Source organism: Ascaphus truei, chromosome 11, assembly GCF_040206685.1.
Source record: "Ascaphus truei isolate aAscTru1 chromosome 11, aAscTru1.hap1, whole genome shotgun sequence".
In the NCBI taxonomy this organism is placed as follows: Eukaryota; Metazoa; Chordata; class Amphibia; order Anura; family Ascaphidae; genus Ascaphus; species Ascaphus truei.
This window is the reverse complement of record NC_134493.1, coordinates 61,963,387-61,989,038: the sequence shown is the minus strand read 5'-3', so window position 1 is coordinate 61,989,038 and position 25,652 is coordinate 61,963,387. Positions and strand designations below refer to the sequence as shown.

The following is a 25,652-nucleotide window of genomic DNA, read 5'->3' as shown; positions in this document are numbered from 1 at the left end:
TGCTGCGCACTCTCTCAGTGGTAACGTTTCCTGCGCACTCTCTCGGTGGTAACGTTTCCTGCGCACTCTCTCGGTGGTAACGTTTCCTGCGCACTCTCTCGGTGGTAACGTTTGCTGCGCACTCTCTCGGTGGTAACGTTTCCTGCGCACTCTCTCGGTGGTAACGTTTCCTGCGCACTCTCTCGGTGGTAACGTTTCCTGCGCACTCTCTCGGTGGTAACGTTTCCTGCGCACTCTCTCGGTGGTAACGTTTCCTGCGCACTCTCTCGGTGGTAACGTTTCCTGCGCACTCTCTCGGTGGTAACGTTTCCTGCGCACTCTCGGTGGTAACGTTTCCTGCGCACTCTCTCGGTGGTAACGTTTCTTGCGCACTCTCTCGGAGGTAATGTTTCCTGCGCACTCTCTCGGTGGTAACGTTTCCTGCGCACTCTCTCAGTGGTAACGTTTGCGGCGCACTCTCTCGGTGGTAACGTTTCCTGCGCACTCTCTCAGTGGTAACGTTTGCGGCGCACTCTCTCGGTGGTAATGTTTCCTGCGCACTCAGTGGTAACGTTTCCTGCGCACTCTCTCTGTGGTAACGTTTCCTGCGCACTCTCTCGGTGGTAACGTTTGCGGCGCTCTCTCTCGGTGGTAACGTTTGCGGCGCTCTCTCTCGGTGGTAACGTTTGCTGCGCACTCTCTCAGTGGTAACGTTTGCGGCACTCTCTCTCGGTGGTAACGTTTGCTGCACACTCTCTCGGTGGTAATGTTTCCTGCGCACTCTCTCGGTGGTAACGTTTCCTGCGCACTTTCTCAGTGGTAACGTTTCCTGCGCACTCTCTCAGTGGTAACGTTTCCTGCGCACTCTCTCGGTGGTAACGTTTGCGACGCTCTCTCTCGGTGGTAACGTTTCCTGCACTCTCGCTGTGGTAACGTTTCCTGCGCTCTCGCTGTAGGCATGAAGACTCCTCTCGGTGCGCAGCAGGGACCTACGGGCGACAGCTCCAAGTATGGTGAGTGTCTCCAGTGCGGTCTCTCTTTCTGCGCTCTCTTATTCTGTCTTGGGAGTTGTGTCAACACTCTCTTTCTCTCCCTCTCCCTCCCAGGCGCTCTCGGACAGCTCCCGTACAGATCTCAGCCTCTCGCTGCTGACTCTCTCGGGTTTGACCCCAAGTCTGTGAAAGCAGGTGAGAAACGCTCCCTGTCTGTCTCTGTGTGTGTGTCCGCCTGTCTCTGTGTGTGCGCGTCTGCCTGTCTCTGTGTGTGCGCGTCTGCCTGTCTCTGTGTGTGCGCGTCTGCCTGTCTCTGTGTGTGCGCGTCTGCCTGTCTCTGTGTGTGCGCGTCCGCCTGTCTCTGTGTGTGCGCGTCCGCCTGTCTCTGTGTGTGCGCGTCCGCCTGTCTCTGTGTGTGCGCGTCCGTCTGTCTCTGTGTGTGCGCGTCCGTCTGTCTCTGTGTGTGCGCGTCCGCCTGTCTCTGTGTGTGCGCGTCCACCTGTCTCTGTGTGTGCGCGTCCACCTGTCTCTGTGTGTGCGCGTCTGCCTGTCTCTGTGTGTGCGTGTCTGCCTGTCTCTCTGTGTGTGTGTCCGCCTGTCTCTGTTTGTGTCTGCCTATCTTCGTGAGTGTTCGCCTGTCTGTCTGTGTGTGTGTGTACCTGTCTGTCTCTGTGTGTGTGTACCTGTCTGTGTGTGTGTATCTGTCTGTCTCCGTGTGTGTGCACCTGTCTGTCTCTGTGTATGTGTGTGTTACCTGTCTGTGTGTGTGTACACCTGTCTGTGTGTGTGTGTACCTGTCTGTTTGCGTGTGTGTGTACCTGTGTGTGTGTGCACCTGTCTGTCTCCATGTGTGCACGTGTGTGTGTGTGTCCGCACCTGTCTCCGTGGGTGTGTAGGTGTGTACCTGTCTGTGTGTGTGTGCGTGTCCGCCTGTCTCTGTGTGTGTGTATTGCATTGTATGTCTTTATTTATATAGCGCCATTAATGTACACAGCGCTTCACAGCAGTAATACATGTGGTAATCAAATAATTAACAGATAATATAAATAACAGAGCATGGGAATAAGTGCTTCAGACATAAAAGTAACATTAAGGAAGAGGAGTCCCTGCTCCGAAGAGCTTACAGTCTAATTGGTACTGTAGGTAGGGAGAACGTACAGAGACAGTAGGAGGGAGTTCTGGTAAGTGCATCTGCAGGGGGCCAAGCTTTATGTATCCTGTGTTCAGAATATCCACAGTGCTATTCGTATGCTTCTTTAAGCAAGTGTGTCTTAAGGTGGGTCTTAAAGGTGGATAGAGAGGGGGCTAGTCGGGTACTGAGGGGAAGGGCATTCCAGAGGTGTGGGGCAGTCAGTGAGAAAGGTTTAAGGCGGGAGAGGGCTTTAGATACAAAGGGGGTAGAAAGAAGACATCCTTGAGAAGAACGCAAGAGTCGGGATGGTGCATAACGAGAAATTAGGGCTGAAATGTAAGGAGGAGCAGAAAAGTGTAAAGCTTTAAAAATGAGGAGAATGGAGTGTGTGATACGGGATTTGATAGGAAGCCAGGAGAGGGATTTCAGGAGGGGAGACGCTGAGACAGATCTCGGAAAGAGTAGAGTGATTCTGGCAGCAGCGTTTAGGATAGATTGTAGGGGAGACAGGTGAGAGGCAGGAAGGCCGGACAGCAGGAGGTTACAGTAATCGAGACGGGAGAGAATGAGGGCCTGAGTCAGAGTTTTAGCAGTCGAGCAACAGAAGAAAGGGCGTATCTTTGTTATATTGCGGAGGAAAAAGCGACAGGTTTTAGAAATGTTTTGAATGTGAGAGGAGAATGGGAGAGAGGTGTCGAGTGTGACCCCTAGGCAGCGTGCTTGGGCTACTCGGTGAATGATCGTAGTTCCAACAGTAATGTGGAAGGAGGTAGTAGGGCCAGGTTTGGGAGGAAGTATGAGGAGCTCTGTTTTAGCCATGTTGAGTTTAAGGCGGCGGAGGGCCATCCAGGATGATATAGCAGAGAGACATTCAGAAACTTTGGTTTGTACAGCAAGTGTAAGGGTTGAAAGGTAAATTTGTGTCGTCAGCATAGAGGTGATAATTAAACCCAAAAGATGTTATTAGGTCACCTAGAGAGAGTGTGTACAGAGAAAAGAGAAGAGGTCCCAGGACAGAGCCCTGGGGTACCCCCACAGAGAGATCAATAGAGGAGGAGGTGTTAGCAGAAGAGACACTGAAAGTACGATGGGAGAGGTAGGATGAGATCCAGGATAGAGCTTTGTTCCGAATACCAAGAGTATGGAGAATGTGAAGAAGAGGGTGGTCCACGGTGTAAAATGCAGCAGAGAGGTCGAGTAATATGAGCAGAGTGTAATGACCCCTGTCTTTGGCAGCATGGAGGTCGTCAGTTATTTTAGTGAGGGCTGTTTCAGTGGAGTGAGCAGTGCAGAAGCCAGATTGTAGAGCGTCTAGGAGAGAATGGGTGTTGAGAAAATGGAGCAAGCGAGAGAATACAAGACGTTCAAGGAGTTTAGAGGCAAAAGGCAGGAGGCAAAAGGCAGGAGGGAGACAGGTCGATAGTTAGAAAGACAGGTAGGGTCAAGCTTGCTGTTTTTGAGTAATGGTATGACTGTTGCATGTTTGAAGGAGGAGGGAAAGGTTCCAGAGCAGAGGGAGGAGTTAAAAATGTGTGTGAGTGTAGGGATTATAGTAGGAGCAAGAGGTTTTAGGAGATGGGAGGGAATGGGGTCAAGAGGGCAAGTGATAGAGGGAGAAGAGGCGATCAACAGCGACCCAGCCTCCTCTGAGACAGCGGAAAAAGAGTCAAGGAAGGCAGGAGGAGAGTTAGGAAGAGGTGTAGGATGGGAGGAAGAAACAGAGGGGATGTTCTGCCGTATGGATACCACCTTTTCCTTAAAATAGTCAGCAAAGTCCTGAGCAGAGATGGAGGAAGGAGAGGCAGCTGAGGGTGGTTTGAGTAGAGTATCAAAGACAGAGAACAGTCGGCGTGGGTTAGACTTGTGCATGTTGATTAGTGAAGAAAAATAGGCTTGTTTAGCTTGCGAGAGGGCAGAGGTGAAACAGGATAGCATAAATTTGTAGTGAAGGAAGTCTGCGAGAGTGTGAGACTTCCTCCAGAGGCGTTCAGAGGAACGCGTGGAGGAACGCAGCATCCGCGTGTGGGAATTTAGCCAGGGTCTAGGGTTAGACGGGCGAGGGCGGCAGAGAGAAAGCGGGGCATGTAGCTCAAGAGAGGAGGATAAGGCAGAGTTGTAGTTCCTGACCAGGTTGTCAGGGTCTGAAGCAGAGCTGAGAGAGGAGAGGGAGGAGCGTAAAGTGGACTCAAAGTCAGGTAAGTGAATAGAGCGCAGGTTTCTGCAGAAGCGAGGGGGAGATGGAGATGGAGATGGAGAAGGGGAGAAACGAGAGAGAGGAAATGAGATGAGGTGATGGTCAGAGAGAGGAAAGGGAGAAATCAGAGAAAGAGAATTTTTTTAGTGAAAACCAGGTCTAAGTAGTGGCCATCCTTGTCAGTGCTGGCTGCTGTCCACTGTTGAAGGCCAAAAGAAGAGGTTAGAGAAAGAAAGCGGGAGGCCCAAGGGAGAGAGGGGTCATCAATGTGGCAAGTGAAGTCCTCAAGGAGAAGAACAGGGGAGTCTGAGGAGAGGAAGAAAGAGAGCCAGGATTCAAAGTGAGAGAGAAAGGCAGAAGGGGGATGAGTAGAGGTGGGTGGGCGATAGATGACCGCCACATGGACAGGAAGAGGAGAGAAAATCTGGACAGTGTGAGCCTCAAAGGAGGGAAAAGCAAGAGGTGGACGAATAGGAAGGGTTCGGTAACGACAGAGAGAGGAGAGCAGGAGCCCCACGCCTCCACCCCTGCCATCAGGGCGCGGAGTGTGGGAGAAGGTAAGGCCACCATAGGAGAGGGCAGCTTCCAGAGCAGAGTCAGACTGAGTGAGCCAGGTCTCAGTTATAGCAAAGAGAAGCATAGAGTGAGAGAGAAAAAAGTCATGTACAGAGAGGAACTTGTTAGAGAGGGAGCGAGCATTCCAAAGGGCACAGGAGAAAGGGAGAGAGGAGGGAGGGTGGCAGGGGGTGGGAGAGAGGAGGGAGGGTGGCAGGGGACGGGGAGAGAGGAGGGAGGGTGGCAGGGGATGGGTATGAGGTTGGAGGGGTTGACACCAGAAGGAGTAGAGGTTGCAATTGGCAGGCGAGCACGAGCGCATGTAGGAATAAGGCAGGGACCAGGATTGGGAGAGATATCCCCAGAAGCAAGGAGGAGAAGCATGGATAGAAAGAGGATGTGTGAGGATGATTTGTAGGGGTGTGTTTTAGTGCAGGGGATATAACTGTGTGGTGTCAGAGGACGCAGGTAAGAAAGGAGTTCATGTGAACAGAGAAGTGGTGAAGGAAGGAGAGATGGAGATATATGAATAGAGTTAGAGACATACTGAGGCTGGTAAAAAGAAGTGCATCATTTGAGGAGAAGTGAAGTCACAGCAAATATAAATGGTAAAGGCAGCATCACAGCAGTAATGATGCAGTCTGGTATTGATGATTTCCTCCTTTCCAGCGCAGTTCAAATGCAGGAATAAGGGCCAGTTGGGGGGGTCCACTTCTTCCTCACAACTTCCTTTTAAACTTGAGTTGTCCAGTAGTCCTGCCACTTATAATGGGCCACTTTGAACATGTGCTGCAGGCAGCATAGGGCTGTACTCTCTGGGGTAATATAGGCCTAAAAAGTCACCTGACAGTGTGGTTCTGTCTGCTTAATTAGCACATCTGAGGCACATTCAAACAGATGGTTTTCTACACAGGGTGTTCCCTGCCCAGGTGTCAACACTTAATTTGATTAGGGGTAGACAGAAAACAGCATTCAAATATGGTTTTTACCTAGCATTGTCACTTGCATATATGTGTGTGTGTGTGTGTGTGTGTCTCTGAGTGTGTCTCTGAGTGTGTGTGTGTGTCTGTGTATGTGTCTGAGTGTATGTGTCTGAGTCTGAGTCTGAGTCTGAGTCTGAGTCTGAGTCTGTGTGTGTGTGTGTGTGTGTGTGTCTGAGTCTGTGTGTGTGTGTGTGTGTGTGTGTGTGTGTGTGTGTGTGTGTGTGTGTGTGTGTGTGTGTGTGTGTGTGTGTGTGTGTGTGTGTCTCTGTGTCCTCGGTGGGAGGTATCTGAATAATAAGGATTGTACCACCTTAACCTGCAGGGGGCGCTCAGACTCCTTTCAGTCCTCAGGCTGCGTATCCCGACCCAGCAGCGGCTAATACGGTGAGAAGCCCTCCCCCCCTTCCCAGAGCCCTGCCCCCCTTCCCAGAGCCCTGCCCCCCCTTCCCAGAGCCCTGCCCCCCTTCCCAGAGCCCTGCCCCCCCTTCCCAGAGCCCTGCCCCCCCTTCCAGAGCCCTGCCCCCCCCTTCCCAGAGCCCTGCCCCCCCTTCCCAGAGCCCTGCCCCCCCTTCCCAGAGCCCTGCCCCCCTTCCAGAGCCCTCCCCCCTTCCCAGAGCCCTGCCACCCCTTCCCAGAGCCCTCCCCCCCTTCCAGAGCCCTCCCCCCCTTCCCAGAGCCCTCCCCCCTTCCCAGAGCCCTCCCCCCCTTCCCAGAGCCTCCCCCCCTTCCAGAGCCTCCCCCCCTTCCCAGAGCCCTGCCCCCCTTCCAGAGCCCTGCCCACCTTCCCAGAGCCCTGCCCCCCCTTCCCAGAGCCCGCCACCCCCCATTCCCAGAGCCCTGCCCCCCTTCCCAGAGCCCCGCCCTCCTTTCCCAGAGCCCCGCCCCCCTTTCCAGAGCCCCGCCCCCCTTCCCACAGTCCCGCCCCCCTTCCCAGAGCCCCGCCCCCCCTTCCCAGAGCCCCGCCCCCTTTCCCAGAGCCCCTCCCCCTTCCCAGAGCCCTGCCCCCTTTCCCAGAGCCCCGCTCCCTTCCCAGAGCCCTGTCCCCCTTCCCAGAGCCCTGCCCCCCCTTCCAGAGCCCTGCACCCCCCTTCCCAGAGCCCTGCCCCCCTTTCCCAGAGCCCTGCCCCCCTTTCCCAGAGCCCCACCCCCCTTCCCAGAGCCCATGCCCCCTTTTCCAGAGCCCCCCCCCTTCTCAGAACCCTGCCCCCCTTCCCAGAGCCCTGCCCCCCTTCCCAGAGCCCTGCCCCCCTTCCCAGAGCCCTGCCCCCTTTCCCAGAGCCCTGCCCCCCTTCCCAGAGCCCTGCCCCCCTTCCCAGAGCCCTGCCCCCTTTCCCAGAGCCCTGCCCCCCCTTCCCAGAGCCCTGCCCCCCTTCCCAGAGCCCTGCCCCCCTTCCCAGAGCCCTGCCCCCTTTCCCAGAGCCCTGCCCCCCCTTCCCAGAGCCCTGCCCCCCGAGACCTACCCCCTTCCCAGAACCATGCCCCCCCTTCCCAGAGCCCTGCCCCCCCTTCCCAGAGCCCTGCCCCCCTTCCCAGAGCCCTGCCCCCCTTCCCAGGGCTCTGCCCCCCCCTTCCCAGAGCCCTGCCCCCCCTTCCCAGAGCCCTGCCCCCCCTTCCCAGAGCCCTGCCCCCCTTCCCAGAGCCCTGCCCCCCGAGACCTACCCCCGTCCCAGAGCCCTGCCCCCCTTCCCAGAGCCCTGCCCCCCTTCCCAGAGCCCTCCCCCGAGACTTCCCCCCCGAGACCTCCCACCCCTTTCCCAAGATCTCAACCCCCCCCTCCAAGTCGTCCACGTCCCCTCCCCCCTTCTCTCAGCATGTTACATTTATATACAGGCACACACACACGTATGTATGTATGTATATGTTTCCCCCCCCACCCCGTGTCTCCCCAGTGATCTCCCAGACACACACATAAACAGACAGACACACAGACACACACGCAGAGACACAGAGAGAGAGAGAGAGAGAGAGAGAGAGAGACACACAAACACACACATACACACACAGACACACAGACACACAGACACACACACACACAGAGAGAAAGTTATACACACACACACACACACACACACACAGGCACAGTGGTGCACACAGACAGGCAGGCGCACACACACACAGACAGAGAAACAGACACACACACAGGGAGAGAAAAACACACAGAGAGAAACACACACAGAGACACACAGGCACACAGACGCAAGACACAGACACACAGACACACACACAGAATACACACAATACACACATACACACACACACAGAGACACACACACACAGACACACAGACGCAAGACACAATACACACATACACACACACACAGAGACACACACACACACAGAGACACACACACACAGACACACAGACGCAAGACACAATACACACATACAAACACACACAGAGACACACACACAGACACACACACAGAGACACACAGACACAGAGACACACACACACAGAGACACACACACACAGACACACAGACGCAAGACACAATACACACATACAAACACACACAGAGACACACAGACACACACACACACAGACACAGAGACACACACACACTAATAATGTGTGTCTCCCTTTCTTTCTCAGCCGCGGCCACTCAGATCCCATTCGGGGGACATCCTGTCTCACAGAGCGCTCTCCAAGGTAAAGATCACACTCACACCGTCTCCCCGTGTCTCTCTCACACTCACACCGTCTCCCCGTGTCTCTCTCACACTCACACCGTCTCCCGTGTCTCTCTCACACTCACACCGTCTCCCCGTGTCTCTCTCACACTCACACCGTCTCCCCGTGTCTCTCTCACACTCACACCGTCTCCCCGTGTCTCTCTCACACTCACACCGTCTCCCCGTGTCTCTCTCACACTCACACCGTCTCCCCATGTCTCTCTCACACTCACACCGTCTCCCCGTGTCTCTCTCACACTCACACCTCTCCCCGTGTCTCTCTCACACTCACACCGTCTCCCTGTGTCTCTCTCACACTCACACCGTCTCCCCGTGTCTCTCTCACACTCACACCGTCTCCCCGTGTCTCTCTCACACTCACACCGTCTCCCCGTGTCTCTCTCACACTCACACCGTCTCCCCGTGTCTCACTCACACCGTCTCCCCGTGTCTCTCTCACACTCACACCGTCTCCCCGTGTCTCTCTCACACTCACACCGTCTCCCCGTGTCTCTCTCACACTCACAGCATCTCCCCGTGTCTCTCTCACACTCACACCGTCTCCCCGTGTCTCACTCACACCGTCTCCCCGTGTCTCTCTCACACTCACACCGTCTCCCTGTGTCTCTCTCACACTCACACCGTCTCCCCGTGTCTCTCTCACACTCACACCGTCTCCCCGTGTCTCTCTCACACTCACACCGTCTCCTCGTGTCTCTCTCACACTCGCACCGTCTCCTCGTGTCTCTCTCACACTCGCACCGTCTCCCCGTGTCTCTCTCACACTCACACCGTCTCCCCGTGTCTCTCTCACACTCACACCGTCTCCCCGTGTCTCTCTCACACTCACACCGTCTCCCCGTCTCTCTCACACTCACACCGTCTCCCCGTGTCTCTCTCACACTCACACCGTATCCCCGTGTCTCTCTCACACTCACACCGTCTCCCCGTGTCTCACACTCACACCGTCTCCCCGTGTCTCTCTCACACTCACACCGTCTCCCCGTGTCTCTCTCACACTCACACCGTCTCCCCGTGTCTCTCTCACACTCACACCGTCTCCCCGTGTCTCTCTCACACTCACACCGTCTCCCCGTGTCTCTCTCACACTCACACCGTCTCCCCGTGTCTCTCTCACACTCACACCGTCTCCCTGTGTCTCTCTCACTTACACCGTCTGCCCGTGTCTCTCTCACACTCACACCGTCTCCTCGTGTCTCTCTCACACTCACACCGTCTCCCCGTGTCTCTCTCACACTCACACCGTCTCCCCGTGTCTCTCTCACACTCACACCGTCTCCCCGTGTCTCTCTCACACTCACACCGTCTCCCCGTGTCTCTCTCACACTCACACCGTCTCCCCGTGTCTCTCTCACACTCACACCGTCTCCCCGTGTCTCTCTCACACTCACACCGTCTCCCCGTGTCTCTCTCACACTCACACCGTCTCCCCGTGTCTCTCTCACACTCACACCGTCTCCCCGTGTCTCTCTCACACTCACACCGTCTCCCCGTGTCTCTCTCACACTCACACCGTCTCCCCGTGTCTCTCTCACACTCACACCGTCTCCTCGTGTCTCTCTCACACTCACACCGTCTCCTCGTGTCTCTCTCACACTCACACCGTCTCCCCGTGTCTCTCTCACACTCACACCGTCTCCCCGTGTCTCTCTCACACTCACACCGTCTCCCCGTGTCTCTCTCACACTCACACCGTCTCCCCGTGTCTCTCTCACACTCACACCGTCTCCCCGTCTCTCTCACACTCACACCGTCTCCCCGTGTCTCTCTCACACTCACACCGTCTCCCCGTGTCTCACACTCACACCGTCTCCCCGTGTCTCTCTCACACTCACACCGTCTCCCCGTGTCTCTCTCACACTCACACCGTCTCCCCGTGTCTCTCTCACACTCACACCGTCTCCCCGTGTCTCTCTCACACTCACACCGTCTCCCCGTGTCTCTCTCACACTCACACCGTCTCCCCGTGTCTCTCTCACACTCACACCGTCTCCCCGTGTCTCTCTCACACTCACACCGTCTCCCTGTGTCTCTCTCACTTACACCGTCTGCCCGTGTCTCTCTCACACTCACACCGTCTCCTCGTGTCTCTCTCACACTCACACCGTCTCCCCGTGTCTCTCTCACACTCACACCGTCTCCCCGTGTCTCTCTCACACTCACACCGTCTCCCCGTGTCTCTCTCACACTCACACCGTCTCCCCGTGTCTCTCTCACACTCACACCGTCTCCCCGTGTCTCTCTCACACTCACACCGTCTCCCCGTGTCTCTCTCACACTCACACCGTCTCCCCGTGTCTCTCTCACACTCACACCGTCTCCCCGTGTCTCTCTCACACTCACACCGTCTCCCGTGTCTCTCTCACACTCACACCGTCTCCCCCGTGTCTCTCTCACACTCACACGTCTCCCAGTGTCTCTCTCACACTCACAGTCTCCCCGTGTCTCTCTCACACTCACAGTCTCCCCGTGTCTCGCTCACACTCAGTCTCCCCGTGTCTCTCTCACACTCACACTGTCCCCCCCGTGTTTCTCTCACACTCACACTGTCCCCCCCGTGTCTCTCTCACACTCACACTGTCCCCCCCGTGTCTCTCTCACACTCACACCATCTCCCTGTGTCTCTCTCACACTCACATGTCTCCCCGTGTCTCTCTCACACTCACACCATCTCCCCGTGTCTCTCTCGCACTCACACATCTCCCTGTGTCTCTCTCACACTCACACGTCTCCCAGTGTCTCTCTCACACTGACAGTCTCCCCGTGTCTCTCTCACACTCACAGTCTCCACGTGTCTCTCTCACACTCACACTGTCCCCCCCGTGTCTCTCTCACACTCACACCGTCTCCAATCTCTTCACAGAAGATGTCAGCCCATCTGCACCTGAAGAAGGTATGTGAAGCTTACTGCATGTCTGACACATGTCCCAGGCATGTCACACGTAACATGTCTCTGTGTTACTAATGTTGGGCTTCCACCTTTATAGCATACATGTACAATATGCCACTAACATGTTACCCACATACCCAGGACACACACCCACTGTCACACCCACACTCAGCGCTCTTACACTGCTCCCCCCCCCACACTCAGCGCTCTTACACTGCTCCTCTCCCCCCACACTCAGCGCTCTTACACTGCCCCCCTCACACACTCAGCGCTCTTACACTGCTCCCCCCCCACACACTCAGCGCTCTTTCACTGCTCCCTCCACACACTCAGCGCTCTTACACTGCTCCCCCCCCACACACCCAGCGCTCTTACACTGCTCCTCTCCCCCCACACTCAGCGCTCATACACTGCTCCCCCCCACACACTCAGCGCTCTTACACTGCTCCCCCCCACACACTCAGCGCTCTTACACTGCTCCCCCCACACACTCAGCGCTCTTACACTGCTCCCCCCCACACACTCAGCGCTCTTACACTGCTCCTCCCCCCCCACACTCAGCGTTCTCTTACACTGCTCCTCTCCCCCCACACACTCAGCGCTCTTACACTGCTCCCCCCCACACACTCAGCGCTCTTACACTGCTCCTCCCCCCCCCCACACTCAGCACTCTTACACTGCTCCCCCCCCCACTTCCAGCGCTCTCACACTGCTCCCCCCCCCCACCTCCAGCGCTCTTACACTGCTCCTCTCCCCCCACACACTCAGCGCTCTTACACTGCTCCCCCCCACACACTCAGCGCTCTTACACTGCTCCTCTCCCCCCCCACACTCAGCGCTCTTACACTGCTCCTCTCCCCCACACTCAGCGCTCTTACACTGCTCCCCCCCACACACTCAGCGCTCTTACACTGCTTACACTGCTCCCCCCCCCACACACTCAGCGCTCTTTCACTGCTCCCCCCCACACACTCAGCGCTCTTACACTGCTCCCCCCCCACACACCCAGCGCTCTTACACTGCTCCTCTCCCCCCACACTCAGCGCTCATACACTGCTCCCCCCCACACACTCAGCGCTCTTACACTGCTCCCCCCACACACTCAGCGCTCTTACACTGCTCCCCCCCACACACTCAGCGCTCTTACACTGCTCCCCCCCACACACTCAGCGCTCTTACACTGCTCCTCTCCCCCCCCACACTCAGCGCTCTTACACTGCTCCCCCCAACACACTCAGCGCTCTTACACTGCTCCCCCCCACACACTCAGCGCTCTTACACTGCTCCTCTCCCCCCACACACTCAGCGCTCTTTCACTGCTCCTCTCCCCCCACACACTCAGCACTCTTACACTGCTCCCCCCCACACACTCAGCGCTCTTACACTGCTCCTCTCCCCCACACACTCAGCGCTCTTACACTGCTCCCCCCCACACACTCAGCGCTCTTACACTGCTCCCCCCCACACACTCAGCGCTCTTACACTGCTCCTCCCCCCCACACTCAGCGCTCTTACACTGCTCCTCTCACCCCCCACACTCAGCACTCTTACACTGCTCCTCTCCCCCCACACACTCAGCGCTCTTACACTGCTCCCCCCCACACACTCAGCGCTCTTACACTGCTCCCCCCCACACACTCAGCGCTCTTACACTGCTCCCCCCCACACACTCAGCGCTCTTACACTGCTCCCCCCCACACACTCAGCGCTCTTACACTGCTCCTCTCCCCCCACACACTCAGCGCTCTTACACTGCTCCCCCCACACACTCAGCGCTCTTACACTGCTCCCCCCACACACTCAGTGCTCTTACACTGCTTTTCTCCCCCCACACACTCAGCGCTCTTACACTGCTCCCCCCCACACACTCAGCGCTCTTACACTGCTCCCCCCCCACACACTCAGCGCTCTTACACTACTCCCCCCCACACACTCAGCGCTCTTACACTGCTCCTCTCCCCCACATACTCAGCGCTCTTACACTGCTCCCCCCCCCACACACTCAGCGCTCTTACAATGCTCCTCTCCACCCACACACTCAGCGCTCTTACACTGCTCCCCCCACACACTCAGCGCTGTTACACTGCTCCCCCCCACACACTCAGCGCTCTTACACTGCTCCCCCCCACACACTCAGCGCTCTTACACTGCTCCTCTCCCCCACACACTCAGCGCTCTTACACTGCTCCCCCCCACACACTCAGCGCTCTTACACTGCTCCCCCCCACACACTCAGCGCTCTTACACTGCTCCTCTCCCCCCACACACTCAGCGCTCTTACACTGCTCCCCCCCCACACATTCAGCGCTCTTACACTGCTCCCCCCCACACACTCAGCGCTCTTACACTGCTCCTCTCCCCCCACACACACAGCGCTCTTACACTGCTCCCCCCCACACACTCAGCGCTCTTACACTGCTCCCCCCACACACTCAGCGCTCTTACACTGCTCCCCCCCACACACTCAGCGCTCTTACACTGCTCCTCCCCCCCCACACTCAGCGTTCTCTTACACTGCTCTTCTCCCCCCACACACTCAGCACTCTTACACTGCTCCCCCCCCCACTTCCAGCGCTCTTACACTGCTCCCCCCCCCCACCTCCAGCGCTCTTACAATGCTCCTCTCCCCCCACACACTCAGCGCTCTTACACTGCTCCCCCCACACACTCAGCGCTCTTACACTGCTCCCCCCCACACACTCAGCGCTCTTACACTGCTCCCCTCCTCACACTCAGCGCTCTTACACTGCTCCTCTCCCCCCACACTCAGCGCTCTTACACTGCTCCTCTCCCCCCACACACTCAGCGCTCTTACACTGCTCCCCCCCACACACTCAGCGCTCTTACACTGCTCCCCCCCACACACTCAGCGCTCTTACACTGCTCCTCTCCCCCCACACACTCAGCGCTCTTACACTGCTCCCCCCCCCACTTCCAGCGCACTTACACTGCTCCTCTCCCCCACACACTCAGCGCTCTTACACTGCTCCTCTCCCCCCACACACTCAGCGCTCTTACACTGCTCCTCTCCCCCCACACACTCAGCGCTCTTACACTGCTCCCCCCCCCACTTCCAGCGCACTTACACTGCTCCTCTCCCCCCACACACTCAGCGCTCTTACACTGCTCCCCCCCACCTCCAGCGCTTTTACACTGCTCCCCCCCCCACACACCTCCAGCACTCTTACACTGCTCCCCCCCCACCTCCAGCGCTTTTACACTGCTCCCCCCCACACACACCTCCAGCGCTCTTACACTGCTCCCCCCCCCCCCCACCTCCAGCGCTTTACACTGCTCCCCCCCCCACACACACCTCCAGCGCTCTTACACTGCTCCCCCCCCCCCCTCCAGCGCTCTTACACTGCTCCTCCCCACTCAAACTGGCTTTTTTTTTGTAGGTGGGTACCAGCAGCCGGGAGCCGGACAAAGTCCCTGGACTTATGGTATATAGAATCAGAGTATATAGTTTTACAGGTGTCACAGGGACCAGCTATTTACACATTTATACCGGGATCACTGAGCAAAGCTAATAAGTAAAATAAATGGTCATTTATTCCATAGAAACAGGCAAACACATTGAATTACAATAGACAGAAGAAAAATACACTTACTGGGGCTCTGGGCTGGACAAACCCGACTTTCCTAGTTGAAATAAAGTCTGTAAATAGTCCGTTGGTGACCGGGCCTTACAGTACCCCAAAAGGTCTGAGCTCAGATCAGCACAAATCAGCTCGAGCCTCCGGCCGCTCCGCGCTTTCCACTCCAAATGGTGCTGAAAGTGCGACTTAGGAACGTCTCTGCTTAAAGTCCTGTAGCTGTTTCCTTGCTGTTTCCTTGCTGTTCCCTTGCTGTCTCTATGGCTTGGAGTCACTTAAAACTCCTAGGACTTAGGATCTTGAGAACTTGGAAATCCTGGCAAAAACATTCAATCCCATTGAATCACTGGGAAAAGCTGCTCTCTGGGGATAACCCTGCTCTCTGGGCTGGCTGCTCTCTGGGGATAACCCTGCTCTCTGGGCTGGCTGCTCTCTTGGGATAACCCTGCTCTCTGGGCTGGCTGCTCTCTGGGGATAACCCTGCTCTCTGGGCTGGCTGCTCTCTGGGGATAACCCTGCTCTCTGGGGATAATCCTGCTCTCTGGGGATAATCCTGCTCTCTGGGCTGGCTGCTCTCTTGGGATAACCCTGCTCTCTGGGCTGGCTGCTCTCTGGGCTGGCTGCTCTCTGGGGATAACCCTGCTCTCTGGGGATAACCCTGCTCTCTGGGCTGGCTGCTCTCTGGGGATAACCCTGCTCTCTGGGCTGGCTGCTTTCTGGGGATAACCCTGCTCTCTGGGCTGGCTGCTCTCTGGGCTGGCTGCTCTCTGGGGATAAACCTGCTCTCTGGGGATAATCCTGCTCTCTGGGCTGGCTGCTCTCTGGGGATAAACCTGCTCTCTGGGCTGGCTGCTCTCTGGGGATAAACCTGCTCTCTGGGCTGGCTGCTCTCTGGGGATAACCCTGCTCTCTGGGCTGGCTGCTCTCTGGGGATAACCCTGCTCTCTGGGCTGGCTGCTCTCTGGGGATAATCCTGCTCTCTGGGGATAACCCTGCTCTCTGGGCTGGCTGCTCTCTGGGGATAAACCTGCTCTCTGGGGATAACCCTGCTCTCTGGGCTGGCTGCTCTCTTGGGATAACCCTGCTCTCTGGGCTGGCTGCTCTCTGGGGATAACCCTGCTCTCTGGGCTGGCTGCTCTCTTGGGATAACCCTGCTCTCTGGGCTGGCTGCTCTCTGGGGATAATCCTGCTCTCTGGGCTGGCTGCTCTCTGGGGATAATCCTGCTCTCTGGGCTGGCTGCTCTCTGGGGATAACCCTGCTCTCTGGGCTGGCTGCTCTCTGGGGATAAACCTGCTCTCTGGGCTGGCTGCTCTCTGGGGATAACCCTGCTCTCTGGGCTGGCTGCTCTCTGGGGATAACCCTGCTCTCTGGGCTGGCTGCTCTCTGGGGATAACCCTGCTCTCTGGGCTGGCTGCTCTCTGGGGATAAACCTGCTCTCTGGGCTGGCTGCTCTCTGGGGATAACCCTGCTCTCTGGGCTGGCTGCTCTCTGGGGATAATCCTGCTCTCTGGGCTGGCTGCTCTCTGGGGATAATCCTGCTCTCTGGGCTGGCTGCTCTCTTGGGATAACCCTGCTCTCTGGGCTGGCTGCTCTCTGGGGATAATCCTGCTCTCTGGGCTGGCTGCTCTCTGGGGATAACCCTGCTCTCTAGGGATAAACCTGCTCTCTGGGCTGGCTGCTCTCTGGGGATAAACCTGCTCTCTGGGGATAACCCTGCTCTCTGGGCTGGCTGCTCTCTTGGATAACCCTGCTCTCTGGGCTGGCTGCTCTCTGGGGATAACCCTGCTCTCTGGGCTGGCTGCTCTCTTGGGATAACCCTGCTCTCTGGGCTGGCTGCTCTCTGGGGATAATCCTGCTCTCTGGGCTGGCTGCTCTCTGGGGATAACCCTGCTCTCTGGGCTGGCTGCTCTCTGGGGATAAACCTGCTCTCTGGGCTGGCTGCTCTCTGGGGATAACCCTGCTCTCTGGGCTGGCTGCTCTCTGGGGATAACCCTGCTCTCTGGGCTGGCTGCTCTCTGGGGATAACCCTGCTCTCTGGGCTGGCTGCTCTCTGGGGATAAACCTGCTCTCTGGGCTGGCTGCTCTCTGGGGATAACCCTGCTCTCTGGGCTGGCTGCTCTCTGGGGATAACCCTGCTCTCTGGGCTGGCTGCTCTCTGGGGATAACCCTGCTCTCTGGGCTGGCTGCTCTCTGGGGATAAACCTGCTCTCTGGGCTGGCTGCTCTCTGGGCTGGCTGCTCACATTTTTTATAACCTTTTCAAAGTCATCCCTGCATTATTACAGCCAATCCGCAGTGTGGGAACGTCATCTCTAGCCACTCACACACTTTGCCAGGTTTGTGAAACCTGGCGCCTCTGGCTTCAGAATGGCAGTGGGCATCTGCGACAAAACCGCCATCTTACTTAGTTGTCATGAAAAGCTCCTGCATGGCTGGGGCCTCTCTGTCTAGGGAGGTGACAGTTTGCCAGGATGGCCTGTATTTCATCACAGGCCCTTGGTACTTCACATAACCATCTTATTCAAATGGCTTTCACACCCTGGCAAATAGTGTCACTTTGTCCAATGGACCTAGGGTTAGACTCACTGGCACCAAAGTCCTGGTGGCTGCCCCACCCCCTCCCCCCCCTCCTCTGTCTTGCAGGACCAAGACTCCGCCTGATTTAATGTATAAAGTTTTAACATATTTTAAAACACTGCTGCTTAATAAAATATACTTTCATACATTCTGCTGCTAAAATGTGTTGCAGGTCTGTGGTGTATGAAATGGAGTGTAAACTAAACGGTCCCCCTTACACTCGCCTGTTCCCCTTACACTCGCCTGTTCCCCTTACACTCGCCGGTTCCCCTTACACTCACCGGTTCCCCTTACACTCGCCGGTTCCCCTTATACTCGCCGGTTCCCCTTACACTCGCCGGTTCCCCTTACACTCGCCGGTTCCCCTTATACTCGCCGGTTCCCCTTACACTCGCCGGTTCCCCTTACACTCGCCGGTTCCCCTTACACTCGCCTGTTCCCCCTACACTCTCTGGTTCCCCTTACACTCGCCTGTTCCCCTTACACTCGCCGGTTCCCCTTACACTCGCCTGTTCCCCTTACACTCGCCGGTTCCCCTTATACTCGCCGGTTCCCCTTACACTCGCCGGTTCCCCTTACACTCGCCGGTTCCCCTTACACTCGCCTGTTCCCCCTACACTCTCTGGTTCCCCTTACACTCGCCGGTTCCCCTTATACTCGCCCGTTCCCCTTACACTCGCCCGTTCCCCTTACACTCGCCCGTTCCCCTTACACTCGCCCGTTCCCCTTACACTCGCCCGTTCCCCTTACAGTCGCCCATTCCCCTTACACTCGCCCGTTCCCCTTACAGTCGCCGGTTCCCCTTACAGTCGCCGGTTCCCCTTACACTCGCCGGTTCCCCTTACACTCGCCCATTCCCCTTACACTCGCCCGTTCCCCTTACACTCGCCGGCTCCCCTTACACTCGCCGGTTCCCCTTACACTCGCCGGTTCCCCTTACACTCGCCGGTTCCCCTTACACTCGCCCATTCCCCTTACACTCGCCCGTTCCCCTTACACTCGCCGGTTCCCCTTACACTCGCCGGTTCCCCTTACACTCGCCTGTTCCCCTTGCACTCGCCGGTTCCCCTTGCACTCGCCGGTTCCCCTTACACTCGCCGGTTCCCCTTACACTCGCCGGTTCCCCTTACACTCGCCGGTTCCCCTTACACACCGCCAACTGGATCTTTAAACATTTTAACTTTACTTTTAAAACTCCCACAGCCTTATTCTTGGCTGGAGTAAACCCCAAATCTTTATACTAGGTTTAGGGGGTCTGGGCAAACACTGGGGACCCCGGTGTATGATGCAGGGACACATTAACCCCTTCATGCCCCATTACCTTTTCTGGTCTGTGCTGAAGCAGGACCTCCTAGTGGTGAGTCGCAAGAACGCTTTCATGGTAGGGTTCTGACCGGAGCGCTGCGCTTCAACGTATCCGGGAATGTAACCCAAACCCTGGCTACGGTTTTGGGATCTCCCGTAATTTTGGAGCCCCGCTAAATAGACACAATTTGAAAGACGTTTCTCCGTCAAACCTACCATGAAACTCACAGCCTGGGACGTCCCCACTTGCTAGCACTCCTGGCTCACAGCCTGGGCGTCCCCTCTTGCTAGCACTCCTGGCTCACCGCCTGGGCGTCCCCACTTGCTAGCACTCCTGGCTCACCGCCTGGGCATCCCCAATTGCTAGCACTCCTGGCTCACCGCCCGGCCGTCCCCTCTTGCTAGCACTCCTGGCTCACCGCCTGGGCGTCCCCACTTGCTAGCACTCCTGGCTCACAGCCTGGGCGTCCCCACTTGCTAGCGCTCCTGGCTCACCGCCTGGCCGCCCCCACTTGCTAGCACTCCTGGCTCACCGCCTGGGCGTCCCCACTTGCTAGCACTCCTGGCTCACCGCCCGGCCGTCCCCTCTTGCTAGCACTCCTGGCTCACCGCCTGGGCGTCCCCACTTGCTAGCACTCCTGGCTCACCGCCCGGCCGTCCCCTCTTGCTAGCACTCCTGGCTCACCGCCTGGCCGTCCCCACTTGCTAGCACTCCTGGCTCCCCGCCGGGCCGTCCCCACTTGCTAGCACTCCTGGCTCACCGCCTGGGCGTCCCCACTTGCTAGCACTCCTGGCTCACCGCCTGGGGGTCCCCACTTGCTAGCACTCCTGGCTCACAGCCGGGCCGTCCCCACTTGCTAGCGCTCCTGGCTCACAGCCTGGGGGTCCCCACTTGCTAGCACTCCTGGCTCACCGCCTGGGCGTCCCCACTTGCTAGCACTCCTGGCTCACCGCCTGGGGGTCCCCACTTGCTAGCACTCCTGGCTCACCGCCTGGCCGTCCCCACTTGCTAGCACTCCTGGCTCACCGCCTGGGCGTCCCCACTTGCTAGCGCTCCTGGCTCACAGCCCGGCCGTCCCCACTTGCTAGCACTCCTGGCTCACCGCCTGGGAGTCCCCACTTGCTAGCACTCCTGGCTCACCGCCTGGCCGTCCCCACTTGCTAGCACTCCTGGCTCACCGCCTGGGCGTCCCCACTTGCTAGCGCTCCTGGCTCACAGCCGGGCCGTCCCCACTTGCTAGCACTCCTGGCTCACCGCCTGGCCGTCCCCACTTGCTAGCACTCCTGGCTCACCCCCCGGCCGTCCCCACTTGCTAGCACTCCTGGCTCACCGCCTGGGCGTCCCCACTTGCTAGCGCTCCTGGCTCACCGCCGGGCCGTCCCCACTTGCTAGCGCTCCTGGAAAGGGTAGAATATGAAAAATTGCAATTATCGCATTTTTTTATTACATGGTATAGTAATGCATGCACAATACACGGGTTCAAGAGCTGACACTCTAGGACCCCCAAAACACAGTATAAAGTATGTGAGTATTTATGTCTCCCTGCTCTATTCTCACAGGTCCGGAGGAACCAGCGTTTGGGCTGAATGGATTCTATGGCAACGGGTACCACGGTGAGGAGGGGAGGGAGCACATGGGTGGGTTAGTAGGTGGGGGGATATGTTGGGTTAGTAGATGGGGGATGTGTTGGGTTAGTAGATGGGGGGGATGTGTTGGGTTAGTAGATGGGGGGGATGTGTTGGGTTAGATGGGGGGGATGTGTTGGGTTAGATGGGGGGGATGTGTTGGGTTAGTAGATGGGGGATGTGTTGGGTTAGTAGATGGGGGGGATGTGTTGGGTTAGTAGATGGGGGGGATGTGTTGGGTCAGTGGATAGGGGGGATGTGTTGGGTCAGTGGATAGGGGGGATGTGTTGGGTTAGTAGATGGGGGGGATGTGTTGGGTCAGTGGATAGGGGGGATGTGTTGGGTTAGTAGATGGGGGGGATGTGTTGGGTTAGTAGATGGGGGGGATGTGTTGGGTTAGTAGATGGTGGGGGTGTGGTTGGTTAGTAGATGGGGGGGATGTGTTGGGTTAGTAGATGGGGGGATGGGGGGATGTGTTGGGTTAGTAGATGGGAGGGATGTGTTGGGTTAGTAGATGGGGGGATGTGTTTGGTTAGTAGATGGGGGGGATGTGTTGGGTCAGTGGATAGGGGGGCTGTGTTGGGTTAGTAGATGGGGGGGATGTGTTGGGTTAGTAGATAGGGGGATGTGTTGGGTTAGTAGATGGGGGGGATGTGTCGGGTTAGTAGATGGGGGGGATGTGTCGGGTTAGTAGATAGGGGGATGTGTTGGGTCAGTGGATAGGGGGGATGTGTTGGGTTAGTAGATGGGGGGGATGTGTTGGGTTAGTGGATAGGGGGGATGTGTTGGGTTAGTAGATGGGGGGGATGTGTTGGGTTAGTGGATGGGGGGGATGTGTTGGGTTAGTAGATGGGGGGGATGTGTCGGGTTAGTAGATGGGGGGATGTGTCGGGTTAGTAGATAGGGGGATGTGTTGGGTCATTGGATAGGGGGGATGTGTTGGGTTAGTAGATGGGGGGGATGTGTTGGGTTAGTGGATGGGGGGGATATGTTGGGTTAGTAGATGGGGGGGATGTGTTGGGTTAGTAGATGGGGGGGATGTGTCGGGTTAGTTGATGGAGGGATGTGTTGGGTTAGTAGATGGGGGGGATGTGTCGGGTTAGTAGATGGGGGGGATGTGTTGGGTTAGTAGATGGGGGGGATGTGTCGGGTTAGTTGATGGAGGGATATGTCGGGTTAGTTGATGGAGGGATGTGTTGGGTTAGTAGATGGGGGGATGTGTTGGGTTAGTAGATGGGGGGGATGTGTTGGGTTAGTAGATGGGGGGGATGTGTTGGGTTAGTAGATGGGGGGATGTGTTGGGTCAGTGGATAGGGGGGATGTGTTGGGTTAGTAGATGGGGGGATGTGTTGGGTTAGTAGATGGGGGGGATGTGTTGGGTTAGTAGATGGGGGGGATGTGTTGGGTTAGTAGATGGGGGGATGTGTTGGGTCAGTGGATAGGGGGGATGTGTTGGGTTAGTAGATGGGGGGATGTGTTGGGTTAGTAGATGGGGGGATGTGTCGGGTTAGTTGATGGGATGATGTGTTGGGTTAGTTGATGGGAGGGGATGCGGTGGGTCAGTGGATGAGGGGGGATGTGGTGGGTGATTGGGGTATCATTGTCAGGATCAGGGTCTAACCTCTTCTTTCTGACCCTTACAGGCTGCTCTGGGAAATGCTGAGTGCTGCTATCTGACCCTTGACCCCGGCTCCTAATTCACCCTGCGGGGTCGGACGTGTTTGGGGGGGGGGGGGGGGAGAGGGGTTATATGTATATAAGGGGCTGTAAAAGATTTATAATCCGTACAAATAATAAAAGGTTGTGAAAAAGTGCAGACGCACCTGTGTTATATGTATGGTGTGTTTGTGTGACACTGTGTGACACTGTGTGACACTGTGTGACACAGTGTGTGTGTATATATATATGCGCCATGGATTAACAGATCCATTCTACAGTATATCGCCCCAAGTCAGAGGGTGGATTGGCGCTTCTAGAGCTCAAAAGATATTATAAAGCAGCTGACCTAGGGGCAGTTAATCCGTTGGCACTATAACCCAACTGAGAAACGATGGGTAGAGATGGAGGATTTGCACCCTGAGGAGCTCCAGCATATCCTCTGTCTGGAAAAGAACAGGAGGCCACAGTCCGTATATAAAATCCTTCTCATGTAATTTGTGGGATTCCCTTAGATCCAGAAGCAATCTGACCCCCCCCCCCCCCCCCTTCTCCATGATGTTTCCTATGTTCTCAAATCTTCTTTTTCGCCGGGTTACAATAAGAACCAACCAAATCTGTGGGCGCAGCGTGGGGTTAGCAGGGTGAGGGATGTGATGGATCTACACACTATTAACACCTTCCCCACAATACAATCAAAATGTAACATCCCCAATACCACATTTTATAGATATCTGCAGCTTAGACAGCGTATCCAATCTAAATACAAAGAAAAAATACCATTAAAATGACTCAATTTGAATCCAGGTGTAGCACCCAATCTTTAACCAAGACGGTCACCTCTGCCCTCTGCCATGGAATCCGTATCATCCCCAGTGTCCCTAAAACAGACAACTATATGTTGGCGTGGGAGAGGGACCTTAACATGACTATAGATATGGAAACTTGGCGAGATATTTGGGGGCAGCAGGTAAAATTCCACCTGTGTAGTGATTAAGGAAAATGTACATAAAATCCTATATCGTTGGTACTACACCCGGTGAAGCTAAATTCAATCTATCCAAGTGTCTCCCCCATGTGTTGGGGGGAGTGTGGCAGCCAGGGCCCCATCCTACATATCTGGTGGGAATGTCCTAAAATTAAACCCCTATGGGACAGAATTCTCCAATTGTCAGAGGAGGTATCTGGCTTCCGTATTCCTAGAGACCCCCTCTTTGTGATTCTGGGGGCACCAATTCCTAACTTAAGCAACCTGGAGTCTGAATTAATCCCTCATATCTTTAATGCAATAAGAGGCTCCATTGCTCGCTTCTGGAGACATGAAACCCGCCCCCTTTCACAGCGTGTTTGTGATACAATGTGGGGTGTGGCGCACCGCGAGAGGTTGGCGGCTTATCTCCACGACTTCGCCAGTAGATTTATTGACACTCGGGAGCCCTGGTTTACACACTTTCATAAGCAAATAAGGTGATTATATATCTCTACCGGAGTCCTAATGCTGAAGGAATATATATGACTGGTAATAGTAGCGCTGTATGTTTTGTATTTGTCTTACAACGCGCGTCCCCCCCTTTCCCTCCCCAATACTACCTAACCCCCATTTTATTTTGTTCTGTAAAATGCGTTGTGTGATACTTGTCAAATATCTTGTGAATCTGTCTTGAAAATGCAAAATAAAAAGTAAATAAATAAATAATCATGACGTTATCATCAGGCAGGCGGACACGGGTGGGGTGTAGTCATCCAGGATAAGGTGGCCTATATTGCAGATGTACACAGACTCCAGGGAGACGCAGTATCCTGTATAGTCCTGCCCGGTGACCCCACTTCTCAAACTGATCCTCAGGGAATTATTGTCTCGAGCACAGCTGGATGGAGTCATATCCAGGTTCAGGAGTTCAGATTTCTTTATTCGGATCATCCAAGGTCCCCTATATTTGATCATTTAATAAAAGTTCATAAATCCCAAACTGATCCCCCTGGCAGGCCTATAATCTCTGGGGTGGAGTCGATGACGTCGGGGTTGTCTCAGTATGTTGACTACTATTTAACAACCGATGGTCGCTAAACTTAAATCTCAGATAAGGGACACCCTGCACGCCATAGATTCCATCTCAGATTAAATGGAAGCCATCTTATTTATGGGTCACATGTGATGTGTCGTCTTTATACACCTGCATTGACCATGCCAGGGGGAGCAATGCAATAAAATATTGGTTCGACATTGACAATTCCCTTCCTTTGATTCAAAGAGATTTATTACTGGATAGTATCGATTTTATTTTGAAACATAATTATTTTCTTTTTGAGGATTTATATTATTTACAGATCTGTGGAACGGCCATGGGCACGAGGTTCGCCCCCTGTTATGCAAATCTCTTTATGGGTTTCTGGGAAGAACAATCCGTGTGGCATAACGTGGTGCTGGGGGCGAGCCTCGTATACTATGGCTGTTTCATAGATGACATCATTATTATTTGGGATGGAGAGGAGGTCAGTTTTCGAGATATGTTGGGGTCCTTGGATGATAACGAGTTATGTCTGAGATTCACTTTTGATGTGAGCTCCAGTTCTATTATATTTCTGGATTTATCTATGGACAATGAGCTTGGTATTATTACTAAGACACATTTTAAGCAATCTAGCAATCACAAAGATCAGTGGCGCAGAAACACCCATGGGTCAGTTTCATCGGCTCAAGAGAAACTGCTCGCGGGATATTGATTTTGTTTCTCAATCTAATAGTCCGAGTAAGAAATTCGTTGATAAGGGGTATGCACGTAAACATATTGTTGAATCCTTTAATTGAGTTCAATTGCTTGATAGAACGGAATTATTGTCCAAATCTAAAACCAAGAGATCACGTTCTATCAGTGAGAGGCGTCATTCTGTGAGAGCTAAGACATCTAAAGCTCCTAAATGTATCCCCACGTCGTTTAAGTGTTTCCGGCTATCCTGAATAGACATTGGGGTTTCCGCATCTGGGTCCCGTGTTACCTGATAAGGCAGCAGTCTAGTATAGGAAAGTGAGGAACCTTAAGGGGTCCCTTCACCTAGTAAAATCAGACAGAATGGTCCTCGTGCAAATACTATTCTGGCCGGGTCATTAGGGAATCTCCGATGCGGACGGAATCGTCGCGTTCCTTGTAAACACATTCATATTGATTCATCTTTTACATCATTTACTAAAGGGAAAAGTTACAAAATAACACAAAAGTCATATTAACCGTTTGCATGCCTTTATTGGTTACATGCTCACACTTGCAGTTGTGGCTGTCAGGCTGCACGATCCTGCCTTTGAGCGCTCGCTTCCTTGAGCGCTCGCTTCCTTGAGCCCTCGCTTCCTTGAGCGCGGGACGGAATGTCATTAATGGCAACTATGTGTTCATAGTGTCTCCAGACATGTCTCTACAACGGGTGATCTTCCAAAAAATCAGGGGAGCGTGTCTCGTAGCCATAAAATAGAAAAAACA

General features: G+C 55.4%; 1 protein-coding gene across 1 annotated transcript in view; it reads left to right on the top strand.

Annotated features, from left to right (window-relative positions):
- GREP1 (glycine rich extracellular protein 1) overlaps nt 1-6,213 on the top strand; it is a gene marked incomplete at its 3' end in the record, with an annotated part of 130,040 nt that extends 123,827 nt beyond the window's left edge. Inside the window, exons 29-31 of the mRNA XM_075565144.1 lie at nt 936-992; nt 1,086-1,166; nt 6,158-6,213. Of these exons, the coding sequence (XP_075421259.1) occupies nt 936-992; nt 1,086-1,166; nt 6,158-6,213 (194 nt within the window). The remainder of the gene's footprint in view (nt 1-935; nt 993-1,085; nt 1,167-6,157) is intronic.
- Nucleotides 6,214-25,652: the final 19,439 nt, after the last annotated feature.